This window comes from Chlamydotis macqueenii, chromosome 2 (genome assembly GCF_036417535.1).
Source record: "Chlamydotis macqueenii isolate bChlMac1 chromosome 2, bChlMac1.mat, whole genome shotgun sequence".
NCBI classification, from domain to species: domain Eukaryota; kingdom Metazoa; phylum Chordata; class Aves; order Otidiformes; family Otididae; genus Chlamydotis; species Chlamydotis macqueenii.
In genome coordinates, this window is record NC_141557.1 from 17318627 (window position 1) to 17336511 (window position 17885).

Genomic DNA, 17885 nt, shown 5'->3' on the forward strand with positions numbered 1-17885 from the left:
TTGGTTTTTGAATCTGCTTTTAGAGAAGATAATGACATTCTGAGTTTTTATTCCAAATCAGAAAGGATTCCAGTTTGGGAATGATCTTCTGCAAGCCAGCATCATGTTTTTCCACATGCACCTCAGAGGATCTTATAGTACAGGAGACATATGGAAAAGGTTTTGCCTCCAGGACCACACTTGTACCAGTGGTCTCAGTTTTGATAGCAGTCCAAAACTTGATATGCAAAATTCATGGTTAAGTTAGTTAAGTTTTCTTCCCTATATTTGGTCTTCACTTCATGTTGATACAGCAGAGCTGTAGAAATTTGTAACAGGCTAATGATGAATAATTTGTTATTGTTTAAAATTTAATTTTCCCTTTAAAATCAACAAATCTTGTTACATTTTTGCTAACGGCTCCATATTACACTGCGACTGAAGGTTCATACAGAGTTTTTGTAGTTGTTGTTCTCGTTTTACATCTATACATTTAAATAGATCTCTTAGATGCCCCTTGTGGTCTCTTTAAAATTGTGGGTTTTTTGTTTAAGTATTTCCTTGTAACAGCTGTCCCTTGCCAGTACAACTTGCAGGAGAAATGAGGCTCAACTCAGTCAACTGTGCATTTTTACCCAACATTTCATATTAAAGACAGAACTGTCTCTAGGTTTTTATATGAGTTGGTAAGTTCCACTAAATTTGATATTGCTGTCTTGGGTATTTACTGGCCTTGAATATAATGCCATTAACACCTCATTATTCATTACCTTTCCCTTATAATTAGTAAGTGTAGTAAAATATCTCATTTCTCAAAGTACATTACTTTGAAGCATTTGAAGTTGATCACTTATTCATTATCTTTTTTTTTTCCTCTCTTTATTTAGTTTTTAGTTCTTAGTAGGACTTCATCTTGTACTGCCTAAACTTAGTTCCTTAGGAGTCGATCAGAAAGTTTTGACAATCCAAATCCCAATACAAGTCTAAAATTGTGTTTCTTTACAAAAGAAACATGGAAAAAAAAAAGTGTAGACCAGATCATAAAATGCTCATAAGGGCACAAAATTTCTTCTACTTTGTCCTTTTCTTATCTGACTTGTCTTACTCTTGTATAATTGTCTTGTCACTTGTGTTAATTACAGATATTTTTAATGCCACTATAAAACTTGTCAGTTTGCAATTGTTAAGAATATATTTCTGGGACAAATATTCTCCTGCTAATATGAGTCATAGTTTTAATGTGAATTATCATTTTTGTATGAGTCATGTTAACTTCTCCACCTTTAAAATATTCTTTTTATGTTGTTACTACACTTTACTATTGAAAACCCATTTACTGGATTAAATCAAATACTTGGCCAAAGCATATTCTTTTGCCAAGCGGGAAACCACTATTTTTATAGCAGTTAGGGCAGGATATTGTTAGGACTGTGCAGAGGCTACCAAGGTTGCAAACAGGTACTCGTATTTATTGGCTTTTGTTTAATATATTTAATTACATACAGAACAGCAGCAATGTGAAAAAGCAGCATGTCTGTATCTGGGTGGATTCTCTTCTTCTCATGGAAGTCAGCACCTGGACATTGTGCCAGAATGTTGTTCAATTACCTGGGTGTTTTTTATCAAGGAGGGAGTGGCAGTGCCACCTGAGACGCTTCTGGTTTCAGCCCATGTTCTGATTTTGTGAGAGGGCTCCACCTTCTCTCTTCTGGCAGGAACATGAGTGGTCAGAGTTCAGCACTTAAAGCAGAGGGTGATTTTTTTGGTCCTTTACTTTTCTGAATAACATAAAGACCCTTTGGGTAATGCTGCTTTATGTCAAATCTTGTGGCTTAAAATGGCTGTCATTCAGTTCCAAACATAAAGAATTTAATTGTGTTGTGATACATAAAATAATCATGGAAGTGTTGTTTCACTGATTACATAGCTTCAGTAAATTCTAGTTTGTTAGCTGGTTAAACGGTGCTTTTTAGAAGCAGTGCTTATTACAGAGGCGGCTGTTCACTGTGCTAGGCACTAATTCTGTATGAGGAGTTATTAAATAATAATAAAGTCCTGTGATTGTTTGTCCACAAAACCGCAGGGGGAGCCACTCCTAGCTTTTCTCAAAGATGTCAGTTGTCTTGGTGGTCAGCTGGGATAAACAAGTTATGTTTGCAAGCTGAAGAAGCAGTACAAGGAGATGCAAAAGCAGAGTAAATTGGGAAACGGAACAAGATCAAGTTTAATATTTTTACCCAAAATACTATTTCTTGTTGCCCCCCTCCTAATATAATTTATTTGTAAATAAGATAAGATTATAACATATTTATTAGAGGAATTGAGTAGAGGGAAATTTGGGATGTTGATTTTGATGAATACTCTGCTTTCTCAAATAGCCCTTTTCAAACATGCTGTTCAGAGTATTTGTAAGAGTACTTTAGAAAGCCACATGGATTTTTTTTTTAAGAAATGTAGAAAATATGAGGCTTGACCTAACATTTATTCATATAAAACCTACTAGGATATCAATGGAAAAAGAAGGAACAAATGAAGTTTATATCACAGATTTTTGGTTTCAAGTCCACAGGTGAAATGCCTCTGGTATCGCTAATTAATCTCTTCATGTAATAATCAGCTACTGAATTTGAGAAAATATGCAGACCAGTGTCAAATTAAGACTTACAATGCAAGCTTGAGTTTGTTACAATTAGCCTGTACCATTGTTTTGATCATTAATTAAAGGGAAAACTTTCTGAAGCAGAATCCTAGGCTTTAATTGAAGAGCAAAAATAAGAATTGTGTTGATGTTACCTACTCAAAAATTGATAATAAAAGCCATGTGTGCTGTCCTCGGCTTACAGTTTGAGAGAACTCCCTTTATGAGTTGTTAGTTGCCATCCTGTAAGATACAGCCTGGGTTACTAATTCAGCAGTTTCATTTTCTGTGTCCCTACCGTCTCCCCATCACTGATTAGCCACAATCAGCCAGGAACATGCCAGAGAAGCAGTGTAGCTGTCATGGGTGCTTCCAAGAAGATACAGCAGAGAGTTGTGGAAAAAACTTTGGACACCGCACCCCCAGAAAACTAAAAAGGAATGACAAAATTGAAAAAGTAGTTTCTAAAAAATGCACTTCTAAATTTCTAGTTTCTAAAAAATCCAACATTTTAAGGCTTTTATGGCCAAACTTTTGATACACGGTATAGAAGAAGGAATATCTAAGTACATATACTTTATGAATATATAGATAATTTCTTTTTACACTACATAATATAATATTCATTTTTATGATCTCCAGGATATATAGTGACAACATTGAAATACGCTTTCCAACAGTGTAGCAGGAACCTAGGTTGTGGTAGACTAATCTCATGTGAAAAGTCTGCTGGTGTTCGTAACAGGAAACCCTTTGTGTATCAATGTGCTGTTCTATACTATTCTGATTTTTGTTTGGCACTTCGACATTACTGATCGTGCAAGTTTTAAAAAATCATTTTAGCAGCTCATAAAAATAAATAGATTCATTCCTTTTTATGCATTTTTAATTGATCTGCAAATTAAACCTTCTTAAAGATTTGAATGATATGTTTCAATTATTGTTTTGCTTTTGTTGAATATGTCTAATTAAATTTAACATGATTTGCTTTTGGTTTCAGCTGTTAATCCTAGATACATACTTAGGAATTGGATGGCAGAATCAGCAGTGCAAAAAGCTAATTTGAATGATTTCTCAGAGGTAAAATTATTTCTTTCTTTCTTGATGTGTTTATTAATAATTGGCATAATTGTTAATGAATGAGTTGTTGCATCTACACTTTGAACCTGTATTACACTTTGACCAACATTGTGCTATCTAATATCAATTACTATTAAAATATTAACAAAACTATTAATAGTCTTAATTACAAAATAAATAGTGACTATATTCATAGTAGTACTAATAATTGTAAGCAACTCATAGAGTAGTTTCTGGAGCCAGGAGGGTGAGTCACATGAAGTGGCAGAGGCTTTTCTTGTTTGCAGGAAAACATCTTGTATAAAAACTTACCCATGTTAATTGCTTCCAGGTTCATCTCCTACAGCAGATTTTACAATATCCCTTTCGGAGACAGCAGGCTGCAGAGAAAGCTGGCTACTCCCTGCGCCCCCCAGCTTGGGCCAAGGATCTTAAAGTAAGCTGTTCATCCTGAGAGAAATTTGAACAAGCAAGAAACATGATCAAGGCTGAAGCTCAGGCCTTCAAATAGGATTAATGGATCAAGCCACAGGAGCTTCTTTCCCTTAGACTTTGTGGACTGGAATCTGCTACTCTGCTAGAGAAGACGAAGTCTTGACCAACTTTATAAAGTCTAAAGATTAAAGAAATGGACCACTATGTATGGTTGCAGCAGCAAATTATATTGGTGTGTATAACTCTGCCCTTCATATTCAGCTGTGCATTAGAGTCCCAATATTTAAATTGTGCCAAACTGTCACACTTAACCTCTCCAAATTCATGGCTGATCAGGTGGTTCACAGTGGTCAATTTAAAATCCGTCTAAGCTAGTGTTAATCATACAGCATTTTGATGAATGTTCTCCTTGCTGTTACACACTGTTCAAATATAATTGTATTCTGGAGACATAAATATTCTTAAATCTTTTGCAGAGTTGGAACAGAGGATCATCTTACACTTAGACCTTGCCATCTTTTCTCTTTTTGACCTTGTTTTGTCCCATTAAACTGTCAAGAAAGATTTAAAGGAAATTCAGTTAAATAGGGAGCAAAGATGTCTGTCTTGGGAGGGACTTGCCCCAAAATAAATTTTGGTGTCTTTGCTGGTGTTAGGAGCTTATCAAGCCTGTTCCACTGCTCTTTTAAATGGTATCATCTTTTGCTAGTAGCAGAAAGATTGTTGGTGTATGGCTATAATGCCTCAGGAACTCTTCACTGACTGGACGTGGAAAAGGACTTTCTTGGAAGCATCTCACTATGTATGTAGTCAGGTCAATATACCTTTTGTATCCAGCCACTTGACGCTGTAAGGGACTAACAAAAATCTTCCAGGGAAAGTATTTAAAATTCAACTGAAGCTGTTACATAGAAGTCCTTTCAGTAACAGAGAGAGACTAGCCTCGAGTCCTGGGTCCTGTTATTTCTGTTTGTTTGATACTCCAATTCCACATCACAAAACTTAGTGTATAGTTAAGCCAAAAGTAACACATAAGCAATCAGGTGCAATGTTATGCTAGCAAAATGTCACTTATTTGAGGGCTTTGTTACTTCTAGATGTTACCTCGTCTCTTCTCAAATCCAAAATGGATTATTGGTTTAGAATCTCCCCATTTCTTGAGTGCCGCTTGATTCTGAAATACAGGCTATTAAGTGATATAATTAGTGTTTCACAAATCTATTTCTAGAAATATAATTAGTGGGGGAAAATATACATTATTAGAAATCTTTCAGTGACTAAAAATAGTATTTGAATGTCTTGTTAATTATAATCAACACAATTATTCAGGATGGTTTCCCCCCAGCTGTTCAAATATAAATAGTTGTTCAACTGTAAATGGCCTCATAATGTGAGGCACAATATAGATATTTAATTACAGGTTTCTGAACGTTCAGTCTGAAGTTCAAGCAACTTACACAAGTTCAGCCTGGGTTAACATTCCTTGTGCAGGTAGGAAGTGCTGTTCTGCAGCCTTCGGGATTAGTGTTTGAGCAGGCAGCACCTGCAGGTAAAAAGAGTGGGCTGCTGGGGAGGGAGGGGTCTATAGAAGCCCTTCTGCAGTGGGCTACATTCCCAACCTTTTGAAACATTGGTATTGACGTCTCTTCTCGGACAATTAGAAGCAAAATAGCACGTTGTGATGAAAAGTGTGAACATCATTACCACCTGCAGTGACATGGGTCACACTGCAAGTAAGGGACAATGTGAAGATGAACATATTTGAGCCTGCAGGGTAAATACAGCGGCGCTGCAACCTGGGCCTTGGTTTCCTACTGGGTGAAAGCAAAGAGCTCTCATTTATGTTGAACCAAACATGTGATAAGTTTCTGTCATGTGGAGGCCAGACCATGGCTGCCTGTACTTCTTCACCTCATGGAATAACTACATAAATACAAAGCATTTTTATGCTGCGTTCTTCTTCAAAATGTTTTAGAAATGTTAAATCCTATCAGCAACAGTAGCAAGTGGACCTTTGCTTTACACAGTTACAGGTAAAGAAAGCCTCTGGCATCATGATATAAAAGCAGAACATCCCAAATGGGAGCTATTTTATAAGCAGTGATACCTGTGTACTGCCCACTGTGTTCATTGTGAGGCTTTTCTCAGGTTCTTGGAAAAACATCTGAAGGATAAGCAAGCCCTGAAAAACTGGTTTTGCGTATTCCTCTGGCTGCAGAGAGCCTTAAGTCGCCTACTTCTCTTCTCCAGAAGTTCATCCATGGACTCAGCCGTGTCCTCTTTCCTTGATTTATATGAAAGCAAATCTCCTTCCCTGTCCAGTTTTACCGTGCAGTTTACATAGCCTGGTTTTAGTAATCTTGAGTATTCTGGTCTCATAATAGTGCTGACTGTTAACGGCAATCAAACTGCCTTAGACTGTTCTGCAAGACCATAACAATTCTTAAGTCTTAACGATACCAAATCTCTTCTGTTTTGCGTGTCTCCCTCAAGCAGAATACATGCGTTTCCCAGTTACTGTGAGGCTGTCAGTGATAACCCATAAATAATAGTTCTGTCCTACAGTGTTGCCACATGGTCTGTATACGTTTCTACTTTTCCACTCTAAAAAGTGCCTGAAAGAGTGTATGAAAAACACATGAAGAATACAGTTATCGCAACACTGCCCTTGAACTGTGTTTTGCGGAAGTAGAGAAATGAGCCCACATCATGCTCAGCATTTTGTACCACCTCCCTTTCCACTTCTGGGTTTTCATCATTATGGTTTATTATGACAACATCAGCGCTAATGCTGTTGCTCATGGTATAGTTCCTAAAAATCCTTGGCTTCCATCTGCAGTTCTGGAGCTGCCTCTTCCTTCACCTTACATAAACACAGCAGTGATGCAAGATCAGATGGGGAATAAAAATACTGTGGCTGGTAGTCAAACAGGTGTTTGTTTATATTCTCATCCTCTTTCTGTAGCAGAGGACAGTTACGAGGGGCAGCAGTGGTGATTCCCCACATGTAGACTTTTCCACATGACCATACCTTTCTAATCCTAAGGACCGATGGAAATAATTGCTTGAAGTAGCTCCTTGTGCTGTGTCAGTGAAACAAGAGCCCAAGGGAGATGACAGCTGCTGAGACTGCTTCCACTTGAGGTATGGAGAAACATTCAAACCAACGTGCTGCGATTTCAGATCTTTTCAGACTAAAATACTGTCATCTCTAGTAATGCATATACTACCGCGATCTACACAAATAAGACAATTTCATATGGAATAGATTAGCTAGAGGCGGAAGGATTAATTGCTATTTCTTACGAAGGCTTTGATTTACAGTCTTAACAAGGAAGATATTTTTCTATTTTGCAGCATCTTTTGTACCAAATAAAGCCAGATAATTGTGTATCATTAAGATGGTAGCTCTGTTCTTTGAATGGGGTTTGAATACTTACATTTCAGAAATTCAGTGCCACCATGTACATACACAAAATAGTTGATAGATGTCTAATCATCACAGCATTTTAATTGATTTCTGGAGTTTTCTGTAAGCTTTGATTCTTTTTGTTTTGAAGAAAGCACAACTTTTTCTTTTGTGTAAGATTAAGTGCATGAGTTATGACTGACTGCAGATGTATAATGTGTAAAATTGCAGTTATTGTGCTGTAACAAAAGAGCAGGGAAGAAACAGGGCAGGGGCTGAGCATTCTGGTGAGAAGAGTGAATGCTAGGAAAGCTGTGTAGAAGTCTTAGTGCTTTGTGAATTCAGAGAAACTAGCATATCATGCTATATTTTTCTAACAATGTGTTCTGCTTTATTTTGATGCTGGGTGTATATTTCATAAATTAATTTGATTTAAAGATAGCTGGAGAGCAGACTGCTATTGTCACCTAAGTGTGTCGAAGATGTGCACTCCTAGTACTTTGTCAGAAAATTACACCCAGCTCTTTAGCATTCAGTGGTTCCACATAACCCTTACCTCAGTTACACATGGAAAGCAGATACTGAGCGCTTGCCGTTTGTGCTTTATCATAACAAAGTCCTGGTCTTTGCTGTCCTGAGGAGGACTACGCTCATGCAGCCACCAAAGCGTGCAAACATAGTAGGGCTCATCTGAACAAAAGCAAGAAGGGCCAGCCAGCACTGCTGTCCGTACTGGGATAAAAAGCGTGCCTCTTTGTGCTGTGAACTTGTGGAAAATGTGGAAAATAAGGGTCTGCAACTCTTAGGTGAAGTGTGGCTGTAACGGCCAGCAATCACCTTGGTTGCTGTTGCACTTTCAGACTCTGACAACAATGTTTTCAGTGATGTCAGTCAGTGCACAGACTGCAAGGCATCTGGGAGTGAAGGCCAGGCCTCAGTAGCCTGATATACCTGCATGACCTTGGAGAGCCAAAGTCCCCTACTTCTTCCAGATTGGTCAAATAATTCACCTAAGCCAAAGACCCCACTGGGGAGTGGGGCCAACACAGGAACATGCGGTGTGACATACTGGTGTGGGGTGGGAAGGGGCTGGCTCATTCGAACTGTAGCATCAACAGACTTTTAATGCACCTTCTCTGTGCTCAGTGGTGCCTGCAGGCAGGGCCCTACCTCTATGTGACCGGCGCTCTTAGAGTCTCTCACACAGGCGACCTTGTAAGACTTTGTAATTAAAATGCTTTTATATTTTTTTCAAGTTCAATATTCACCACAATGGCCTTTGCCCACATACAGATGCATTTATTGGTCTGCCCAAGCAGCCACTTCTTCCAGCAGAGATGACCCAGCTGTGGGCTTTACCACAGTGTTTAAAGCAAAACAATTTCAGTGGCAGGAAGAAATGCATGTTGTTCATATCATTAGTGTTTGCAGCTTAAAAAAAAAAAAAAGTAATAATTTCAAAAGGAAAGGCATGGTTACAGCCTTCATATTTCTGCTAGGCTGTTACACAGGTACATGGGTATTGACAAACCAACTTCAAGCCAAAAATAAGACAAGAAATGACCCAAAACTTTCCCAGGCCATGGCACTGCCACCAGCTTGTCATTCCCTTGCATCCCACGACCACTTCTGGACCTAGGACTCCATTTTGACAAACAGCAGCGCTCTCACTCCCTGCTCTGTCAGCTGCTTTTATGTGTTTATTTATTTAGACCACACACTTGACTTTTTATGTTTTTTGTATTGCAAAATACAGAAATATATTATTTATGATAGCTTAGAAGACCATGTGCATGAGAAGAGGCAAAGACTGGAAGAAATAAAGACTAGAAGATATAGACAAAAACTCTTTACAATATTTGAAGTGGCACCAATTGCCAGTAAAATGCCTGTTCATTAACTATGACACTTTGTGCAGATATAAAATAGAAGCTATTTTTATTTGAGAACTAATAATGAATGCTGCCTAAATGAACAACAGAGAATTAAAATGGGAGAACAAATGAAAAAAAAAAATGTAGGAGGAGACATTCATATCAGGTACAAGATAATTACAAAGTCCTTCAGGAGACAGACTATTTCTAGGTACAGTTTGAAGACAAATGTTAACCAATAGGAAAAAAAAAAAAAATCCCTGCTTACCAAGGGAAGCATGTAAGATTTTGAAATAATAGTTTTTCTTTGTCTAAGATAACCAAATAAATGAGACTTAAAGGCAGCAACTGTGAGTGCTGACAGGTATGACTGGAGTTGCATATGGAAGGTAGACTGTATAACATTTGGGGTGACACTGTCTGGAAATGGCCCTGGTCCTGCCTTGCATCTCAGAATAATCTAGCTGAGGTTTTACTTTTTAAGACAGCCTTTTTTTTTGGAAGAAAAAAAAAAAAAAAAGAGGAGTCTTTTTATTGAAAAAAAAAAACCAAAATTGGGGAGTTTCTGATAAAGAACCTTTAAGGGAAATTCTTTGAAAAGAGATCTTCCCACTTCTCAAATTTCACACAAGAACGTTGTTGTATTTTTCCCTTCAGCTCCAATTCTACCAGAGAGGCAACCACAGAAGATGCATTTCACTCGCTGGCTGGCTGTGTGAGTGCTGCTCTGCCATCCCTGGCTGTCTTGATGGAGCGAACCAAGACTCTACAGCCAATTCTTACCTTGGCCTGGTGCTGGAATGGTAGTTAATGGCAGGGGGGTGGGGCACGGCTGGAAGGAGTAGGTTATGGGGACAAAGTGGGGGACAGAGAACACTCCATCTTACTTCTTGAGACCCCCCAGGAGGAATTCTGAAGGAGAATTCCTCCTGGAGGAGCCTGATTCAGCACGACTTGCCATGATGCCTCACAAAACCAGCTATGGCTTGAAGTCCACCTGCTCCCAGAGTTCAGGAGTTGCTGCCCCTTTTCTTCTCGAGAGCTTTCATTAGGTCAGACATGAAATCTGCTTGCTTGCCTCCACCCCCAATTGGAGGTGGCCCAGCTGACCGTGGCTCTCCAGCCTGTCCTGCGTTTTCTAGCCTTTTTGAAGGAGGTGGCACAGGTTTCTTTGTCAGAGGTGCTGGCTTACTGGAGAGAAGTGGAGGTGGAGGTGGAGGAGGTAATGGCAGGTCTCCATTACTACTGCTGGAGGCTGGTGGTGGTGGAGGCACAAAATCAGGCGGAGGTTCACAGAAATCAGATGGTGGTGGTGGAAAATCAATATTCAATGTAGGTGGAGGTGCTGGGAAGCTGTCTGGATCTGTTAGGAAAATGCCGCTGTCTCGTTTGAATTTGGAGGGTAGAATTGGTGAAACAGAAACAGCAGATGACCGCCTTTCAGGTGGAGGAGGAGGCTGCAGTGAGTTCCTCTTACTCTGGGATTTCTGTGGCCTCATCACTGACTGTACCAGGCCAGGCGTGTTGACATTATTTGGCTTAGCCTTTAGTAAGCAGAAGAAAAAAAAGGATAAGACACAGTCAGTGCACATGTAAACTAATGCCACTGCCTAGGAACAGTGAAAAGATGTGAAAAAATACGAGAAGAGTGCAGTAGACAGACAGTGGAGTACATTCTGCCTGAAGAGTGCAAATAATATTTTGTTTTCTTTCTGGAGCTGCCCATAGAGCTTTGACAGTGGGAACCTCCCTGTTGACAGTATTCACAGTGCTTCTTTGAGAGCCATCCTCACAAAAGGAGTGCTTTTAAAATGTCAGAGAACTGTAGTTAGTGAGACGTATAAAGATACTTTCTTGATGTTCCACCCTGTTGTTCATTCCCTGAGAACATGAAGACTTAAAAAAAAAAAAATACTGAACAAGATTTGGGAACATAAAAAGCAGAAGTAGTTTTGACTCTCTCATTGTTGTATCTCCATCTCTCACCCTAGCTGTGACTGCTGGATCTCTGGATAAAGCTAAAACAATGAAGTCACTTATCTCTGCCAAAGTCATTAGAGACAACAGCAGTGAACCAGGAAGAAAGCGGAGAGATCTGGGAATTTAAAGTTTACGTGTCTGAATTCAGTGTCCCCATGTCCCCACTGCTCTGCAGTATGGTGTGACAGGCATTCACCCGCAGGGTACTGCACTGGGCCCCTGCTCTGTGCCGGAGGGAGAGCACTGCACAGCACCGGAAAGAGAGGCACTGGGGAAAGCTGGCTGTCATGATTCTGCACGGTGCACAGCACAGGAAAGATACCCCACCAGTGACCTGGCAAGGGCCACTGATGAATCTGGGGAGGGGCAAGGCACATGCACACACCTCCTCCACTGCCGAATCAACAGTGTGACAAACAGGTCCTTGAAGCCACTCAGTAGTAGCCACGTTTGCAAGGTCACAAGACATTCAAACACTCTGGCAACTTTTGTTATGGAAAAATTAATCAAAGCATCGATCACACAAATTAAGAAAAATAAAATGTAGAATAGCAGTTCTTTATGGACATGTTTATCTTGTCAATATTTTAGATGGTTTGTCTTTTAAATTGTGTTTGCTAGTCGATATTGAAGATAGATAAAGCCCATTTGGTGATATCTGAATATAATTTGCTCTTTTTGTTTTCAGGTAGCAACTGGTAGCTGTTGACAATTACTACACAAACATGCTATCTATTCTTGGAAACCTGTGGAGAAGTCTGCTGTCCTGAAAACAAAGCTTTGTAACACATTCATTTCTAGTTATGCTAATTTATCATCTAGATCGAGCTGGCTTAGTGCTCTAACTGTAGCACAGTACACCCTGAAAGACTTCAGTGTGATCCTTTGGTCCCAGGCTTGTAGAAGCTGTGAGGTGAAGAAGGCAACATGTTTGCTCCTGCTAGAGAAAAGAGCTCTGCAACCCTGCGGTCAGCAGTACTAATTCTGGCATTAGCTAAGTATAACACGCAACGTGCTTGCCTTCTCTTCCTCACTCTCCTTGTCTACAAAGACGGAAGTAAACAAGACACAGGAGGAGGGAACCACTGGCTGAGTTCTGAGAATGTGATGTGTGCCAGAGGAAGTGAGGTTCAGAACAGAGAAATAGATCTTTTTAAAGGAGGAACTCAAAGACAGAAACAAGAAGGATGGACATATAATGCAGGTGACAGAGAAATACTAGGAATTTAGTTTCACTTGTCCTGTGCACTTTATGCATGATGGAGGGATTGAATAATGAACTGCAAACAAATGCAGGGGTTTTTTTCTGTAGGATGTTTTTGAAGTCCTCATACTGTACTCTGCTGATATTTTTACAGCCAGAGATGGAGCAAGTAGACAAAATCTGGAGCTTGACCACGGACTGCATTTAAAGCCTAGAAAACATGTGATGCTTTCCCTTACTTCTTCACACTTTCTCCTTTCTTACACATTCATCTTCAGCCGTGCACAGTGCTCCCTGCCGAAAACAATACTGTATCCTTTGCGTTACTAAGGCAAGACGTTTCCTGGCAGAGACAGAAAACAACACTGAAGTTCTGGCAGCCCAGACTCTTTGAGACTGTCCCAGTAGGCACATTCCTATTTCTGCTACTTGAACTCACATCTATTTGTACTGAAGAACGAAAGTGGTGGATGGCTGTGCCTTCACCTCCCATCGGTGGCTCTTGCTCTGTGCAATGAGCACACTGTTTGCAGTGTGTCAGCATGAGGAGGGGCAGCAAGGAACCAGCCACTCTGCCCAGGAGCCAAACCCTTGTCGCAGCAGTACACTGGCACTTCGAGGGGAGCAAGACAGTGGGTGAAGAAAGACAAATTTGGAGAATGGGTTCACAGGTAACATTTAACTAGTGTACTGCTAGTAACTGCTGACCTGTACCTCTGATGTATCCACTTTCTTCTGAGTCTCTGGAAATTCTGCACTGGAAGGACGAACAATTTGGGGAATCCGTCCATTGGCCTGAACAGCACCTGTGACAAGGAGCAGAGACAGAGGGAACAGAGTGTTACATTTCTGTGGTATTAACCAGATGAGGGAATAGAAAATTAAGAATAATGCTATAAAAACATCTTTACAACTTCCACCAAGGAACCACTCCTTACAGATTTTATACATAATTCAGTAAAACAAGGACGTCTGTTTTCTACTTCAGGCTTATTTTGTGACTTTTCATGTTCAGTTCAATACACAAGGAAAAGCAGCACAATACCATACATGAAAGCTAGTCCCTGCCCACGTGCCTCTGTGGTTGTAGCTGACAACACTACAGGAAATGCAAGTGGCAGAAGTATGAACACATATGACAGAAGTTATCAGAGTGTGTAAAGGTGGTGACAAATGAAGAGCTCTTTCTTCTGACTATTGTAAATGGTGCTTACAGAAGGCGACCGTTAAGGTTAACACAGGAATAGAGAGGGGAACTGGCTTTGGATGGGGAACTAAGCAGAAATCAAACCAGCGTAGTTAAGCCTACCCTCTGGCCTTCCGTTGTTTAAATACCTCTCTTTCATAACAGCATTCTGAAGTTTGTAGTATGCTTAGTATTACTACATTCTCCATTTTTATTGCATTTTTTTTCCCTTTACTTTAGCCTAAAGACCAAAAGCACCATAGTTTCATATCAGTAACAGTCATGAGAACTGAAGGTTTGAAATCCTACAGAGAGGCTGATCCATTTTCTTTAGTAAACAAACTAACAGCTCTGAAACTTCTCCCCCATCTGGAATCACGGAAGATTTGTGAACCTCACTGTATTTCCAGATTAGTGAAGATCTGCTAGCTGGCTAAGTTAAAGCTCTACAAAATGTCTGCCCACCATTAGTGTGTTTGTAAGGGATATGCATAAATAACCCAGTACTGTCAAATGGAGTAAGTGAATGTGAGACCAAAGGCCAAATTTGTGGGTTTAATTAGGAAAAAATGCCCAGCCTCTGTATAGTCTCATGAGGATTAAATAAACTCTCCAGTTTAGTCTAGGATTTTTGGAAGCTGTACATGTCAAAGTAGTAGACAGTGTTTGGTGCCTAGATACATACATTTGTAAACCTTAATGACTGCGTTAGCTCTCCTATAATTTACAGTTCCAAGATCCAGTAAAGTTCCACTCATGTGCTTCTTGGATGCTAGTGAACCTTTAGCTGTCTACAGTATAAGTCTAAGTACAGTGATGGTTTTCATCTTAGCAGGTACTTTTCTGATTAGCAAAGAGGTTCCATGAATACAATACAGAATAAATTATTTTTTATTGCCATGCCTGCAAATCACACAACTGATGGAGATGTAGGACAAACTCTGCAGTGTGCTGAATTTACTAGGGCTATTTAGGCTTCAAGGGATGACAGAAGATGGTCTGAAGTCCTTGTGCTTTATGCCTGTGCTTGTGTGTCGTTCAGCATATTTAATCCAAAGTACTGTTTTGATCATTCAAACTGCAGCCTGTGTTTGTTGAAGGACTAACATGGAAGCTCAATAAAGAGATAAAACCAATCTTGTGGCTGCAAATGCTCAGCGGAGAGATGTAAATCCCTGGGTTCTGTGGCCATGCCCTCAAGTGGAGCAAGTTACTGTCTCTCCTCACTTTGCTCTCCATAGCAGAGCAGGAGCTTGCGCTTCACACTGCTCCAAGACATTGCTGCCCTCAGTCATGCTGAGATTTAACTAAATGAAAGAGAGCAGAGAGAGATCCACTCTCTACAGTGCAAGGTATAATGCTCTACTTGGCAAATATGATATACCAGAAAGTTGGGACATGGCTAAATGGTAATCTGTTTCTTCTTCTGTCAATGGGTTTCATGAACTACACAAGACTTGAAAGCAACATTTGAGATATCTCCTGCCACATACCTGCACATATGCTATGCACAAAGTCAGCCAGCTGAAGGACCCTCAGTCAATCCGAGTTCATGCATTCTATTCTCAAGATTTACTTTGAATTTAAATGTTATAGTATTCTTTGCAAGTCAATTTTTCTGAAATTTTATGTTGAATTAATATTTGTTTTAAGCAAAAAAAAAAGTAGTCCAAACATAATGCAAAATATAGGTACCTCAAATACATACTGCAAAATATCGAGCCTTGTAGTGATACGGAAAATCTGAATAAAGCAACATCTGTCATCTTTCAAGCATCATGATATTGTGCTGGCACATAATACAGAGCTTTTCAGTGTCCAAAGACACACACACACACAGTGAGGCAGAGAGGCAAACAACGTGTCTTGCCTGAGATGCATCTGACACTTGGGACACTTCAGAACCTCAGACTATACCGTTTGTGGTACAGATGAACACACACATGCTGGCTGCAGCCGCCTGACCAGAGAACACAGGCTACAGAAGATCCACCTGAGCACTGCTTTTGGCCGCCACTGAAGTTAAGAGAGTACAGCCCCCTGCTCTCACAGGACTGTAGGCTTCTGTAGCAGATTTTAGCCTATGCCGAAATCAGCCCAGACACATGCTATACAGCCATTTGAACACAGAACAGAAGAAAACACGCTTTGGTCCATTTCCAAAACATGAACCAACAACTGCTCACAATCAGGCAGTTAAGATTACAGCATTATAGTCAGGCCCCAGGTTTTACATAGGGCAGTAATGATAACTGTAAGACAGCAAGAATCACAGCAACTTGCCTCAATTAGAACACTAATGATCCTTCAGAGGTGTTTGCACAGAGACAACATACATGACTAAAATCTTTCCAGGCTACTTAACCATTTAATGAGATCCATTATTTAAGATTAACAGTATATTTTATGATCACATGCAGTGTTCCTGAATTCTATTCAGGAGCTGAAGCTATACAGATGTATATGTACTTTATAAGGTCTCAGTCCTACCCACATCCAGTACAGACTGCAGCACCAGCATGGAGCCTCACTGGCCAGCCACCTCACTATGGCCATCAACACCAGAACACAAAATGCCCCACGACTGTCCCATCCACCCTCGCTAAAGTACTGCCACGCACAACCATCAGAAAATCCCCTGATCTTGAAACAGTTTGTTACTGGGTCTCCCCACCCCAAATGTACATTTATTACCATGATTTGACTCCAAGGAATAGTAGAAAGACCACCCTTTCTCACATGTACTGAGGAAAGGCAAACTGAAGCCTTGGAAAGGTGTTTAGAGGATTTTAAGTTGTCTACATGAGAAGTCAGAATATTAACTGCCAGCACTGATCTTGACTTCACTTGTTTTAAGACAGTAAGTACTTGGTCAGCATGTCCTTCCTAATAAATAAAGTGTATCTTAAGCATGTAAACTAAAAACATTCATGCAAGTTACAGCTAGTAGCATGCACTGTAGTATCTGTACAATGACAAAATAGGTAACAGAAGTATGATGAAGCTACTGGAAAAGTAAAGTCTGAGAATAACCCAATCCTTTCTTCCTCTGCGTCCTTCTCAACACTAACATTGTTACCATGCACACGAGTGAAAGGCTAGGAAAGAGAGTGGCTCACCCTATAATAGTATCTTTCTGAAATTATCATTCTCAGAATATCCCACTCATCCTTTTACTCATTGGAAGAAAAGCTCCCATATAGCCAATGCAGAGACTGAACAAACAGAAAACTTCAAGACATGGACCATCAGTCTGTAAAATGTAGAAGGAGGATAAAGGATTTGTACTCAGATGCCAACAGAAAAATACCTTATTAAATTATGCAGATTTAAACTGACTTTTGGTGGGCTGTCTTTGTATTTTTCAAGTTCTAATTTTAAAGTGAGAGCTCTGCTGCCAGCTTAGTTGTAGTTCAGAGCAACACTCGGCTGTCTAGAATGAGATATTATCTTGCTGAATCAATGGGACAATTTCCTGAAAAAAAGACTATGTGCAGCACTGATGATGAGAGAAGAGGGCAATAAACGTGAGTTCAACAGCATCGGTACCTGCTGATAAGGATCCTGCAGGGGCAGCTGGTTCCACCGTCCCTTGATTTGCCCACCGAGAGGACAAGCCAGCTTTCTTCACTGCACATTTGTAATTATCATACAGTGTCTTGCCATACTGCAAAACAATCAATACAATACAATAAGCATGGTGTTAAGCTTGAAACAGGCCAAGCATTCATTTTGCTCTTGGACAACTTTTCTGACCCCATTCCATCCTACCCAGTTTTGTTAAAGTAGCTTTCTACAAGTGGTGTGCCTATTTCTGTCTAGGGCCAGGTGGAAAGCATCGCCGTAACAGCACAATAAAACACGAATCCCTGTGACCAAATACAGCCCTACTGGTACCATTCTCACCTTATGTTCATTTCAGCATTTGTAAACATCTTGAAGCTTGGCTTTAAGACCAACTGCTCTCAATAACTATCTTTTTCCAATGCTTCCCAAGTATTACATTTTCAGACTGGAGACTTGGGACACTGAATCCTGGGCTCTAGAGCAAACAGCTCTGTCAGTGTAAGACGCAAAATAATTTGGTTTTCACCCCACGC

The 17885-nt window shown here is 40.0% G+C and overlaps 2 protein-coding genes across 3 annotated transcripts in view; one reads left to right on the top strand and one right to left on the bottom strand.

The window, feature by feature from the left end:
• Window positions 1-7532, top strand: part of LOC104474817 (uncharacterized) — a 32390-nt gene extending 24858 nt beyond the window's left edge. The window contains exons 18-19 of the mRNA XM_086742138.1: window positions 3618-3697; window positions 4029-7532. Of these exons, the coding sequence (XP_086598264.1) occupies window positions 3618-3697; window positions 4029-4151 (203 nt within the window). The 3' untranslated portion in view covers window positions 4152-7532. The remainder of the gene's footprint in view (window positions 1-3617; window positions 3698-4028) is intronic.
• A 2691-nt stretch (window positions 7533-10223) lies between these two features.
• The window catches only part of APBB1IP (amyloid beta precursor protein binding family B member 1 interacting protein), a 64400-nt gene continuing 56738 nt past the window's right edge, over window positions 10224-17885 (bottom strand). The window contains exons 12-14 of one of the 2 annotated variants that reach the window (XM_086741558.1): window positions 17335-17452; window positions 13314-13405; window positions 10224-10959 (exon numbers count right to left, since the gene is read on the bottom strand). In XM_086741558.1, the coding sequence (XP_086597684.1) occupies window positions 10426-10959; window positions 13314-13405; window positions 17335-17452 (744 nt within the window). In that variant the 3' untranslated portion in view covers window positions 10224-10425. Of the gene's footprint in view, window positions 10960-13307; window positions 13406-17334; window positions 17453-17885 lie in introns of both variants that reach the window. The other variant, XM_086741557.1, reaches the window with a different exon arrangement.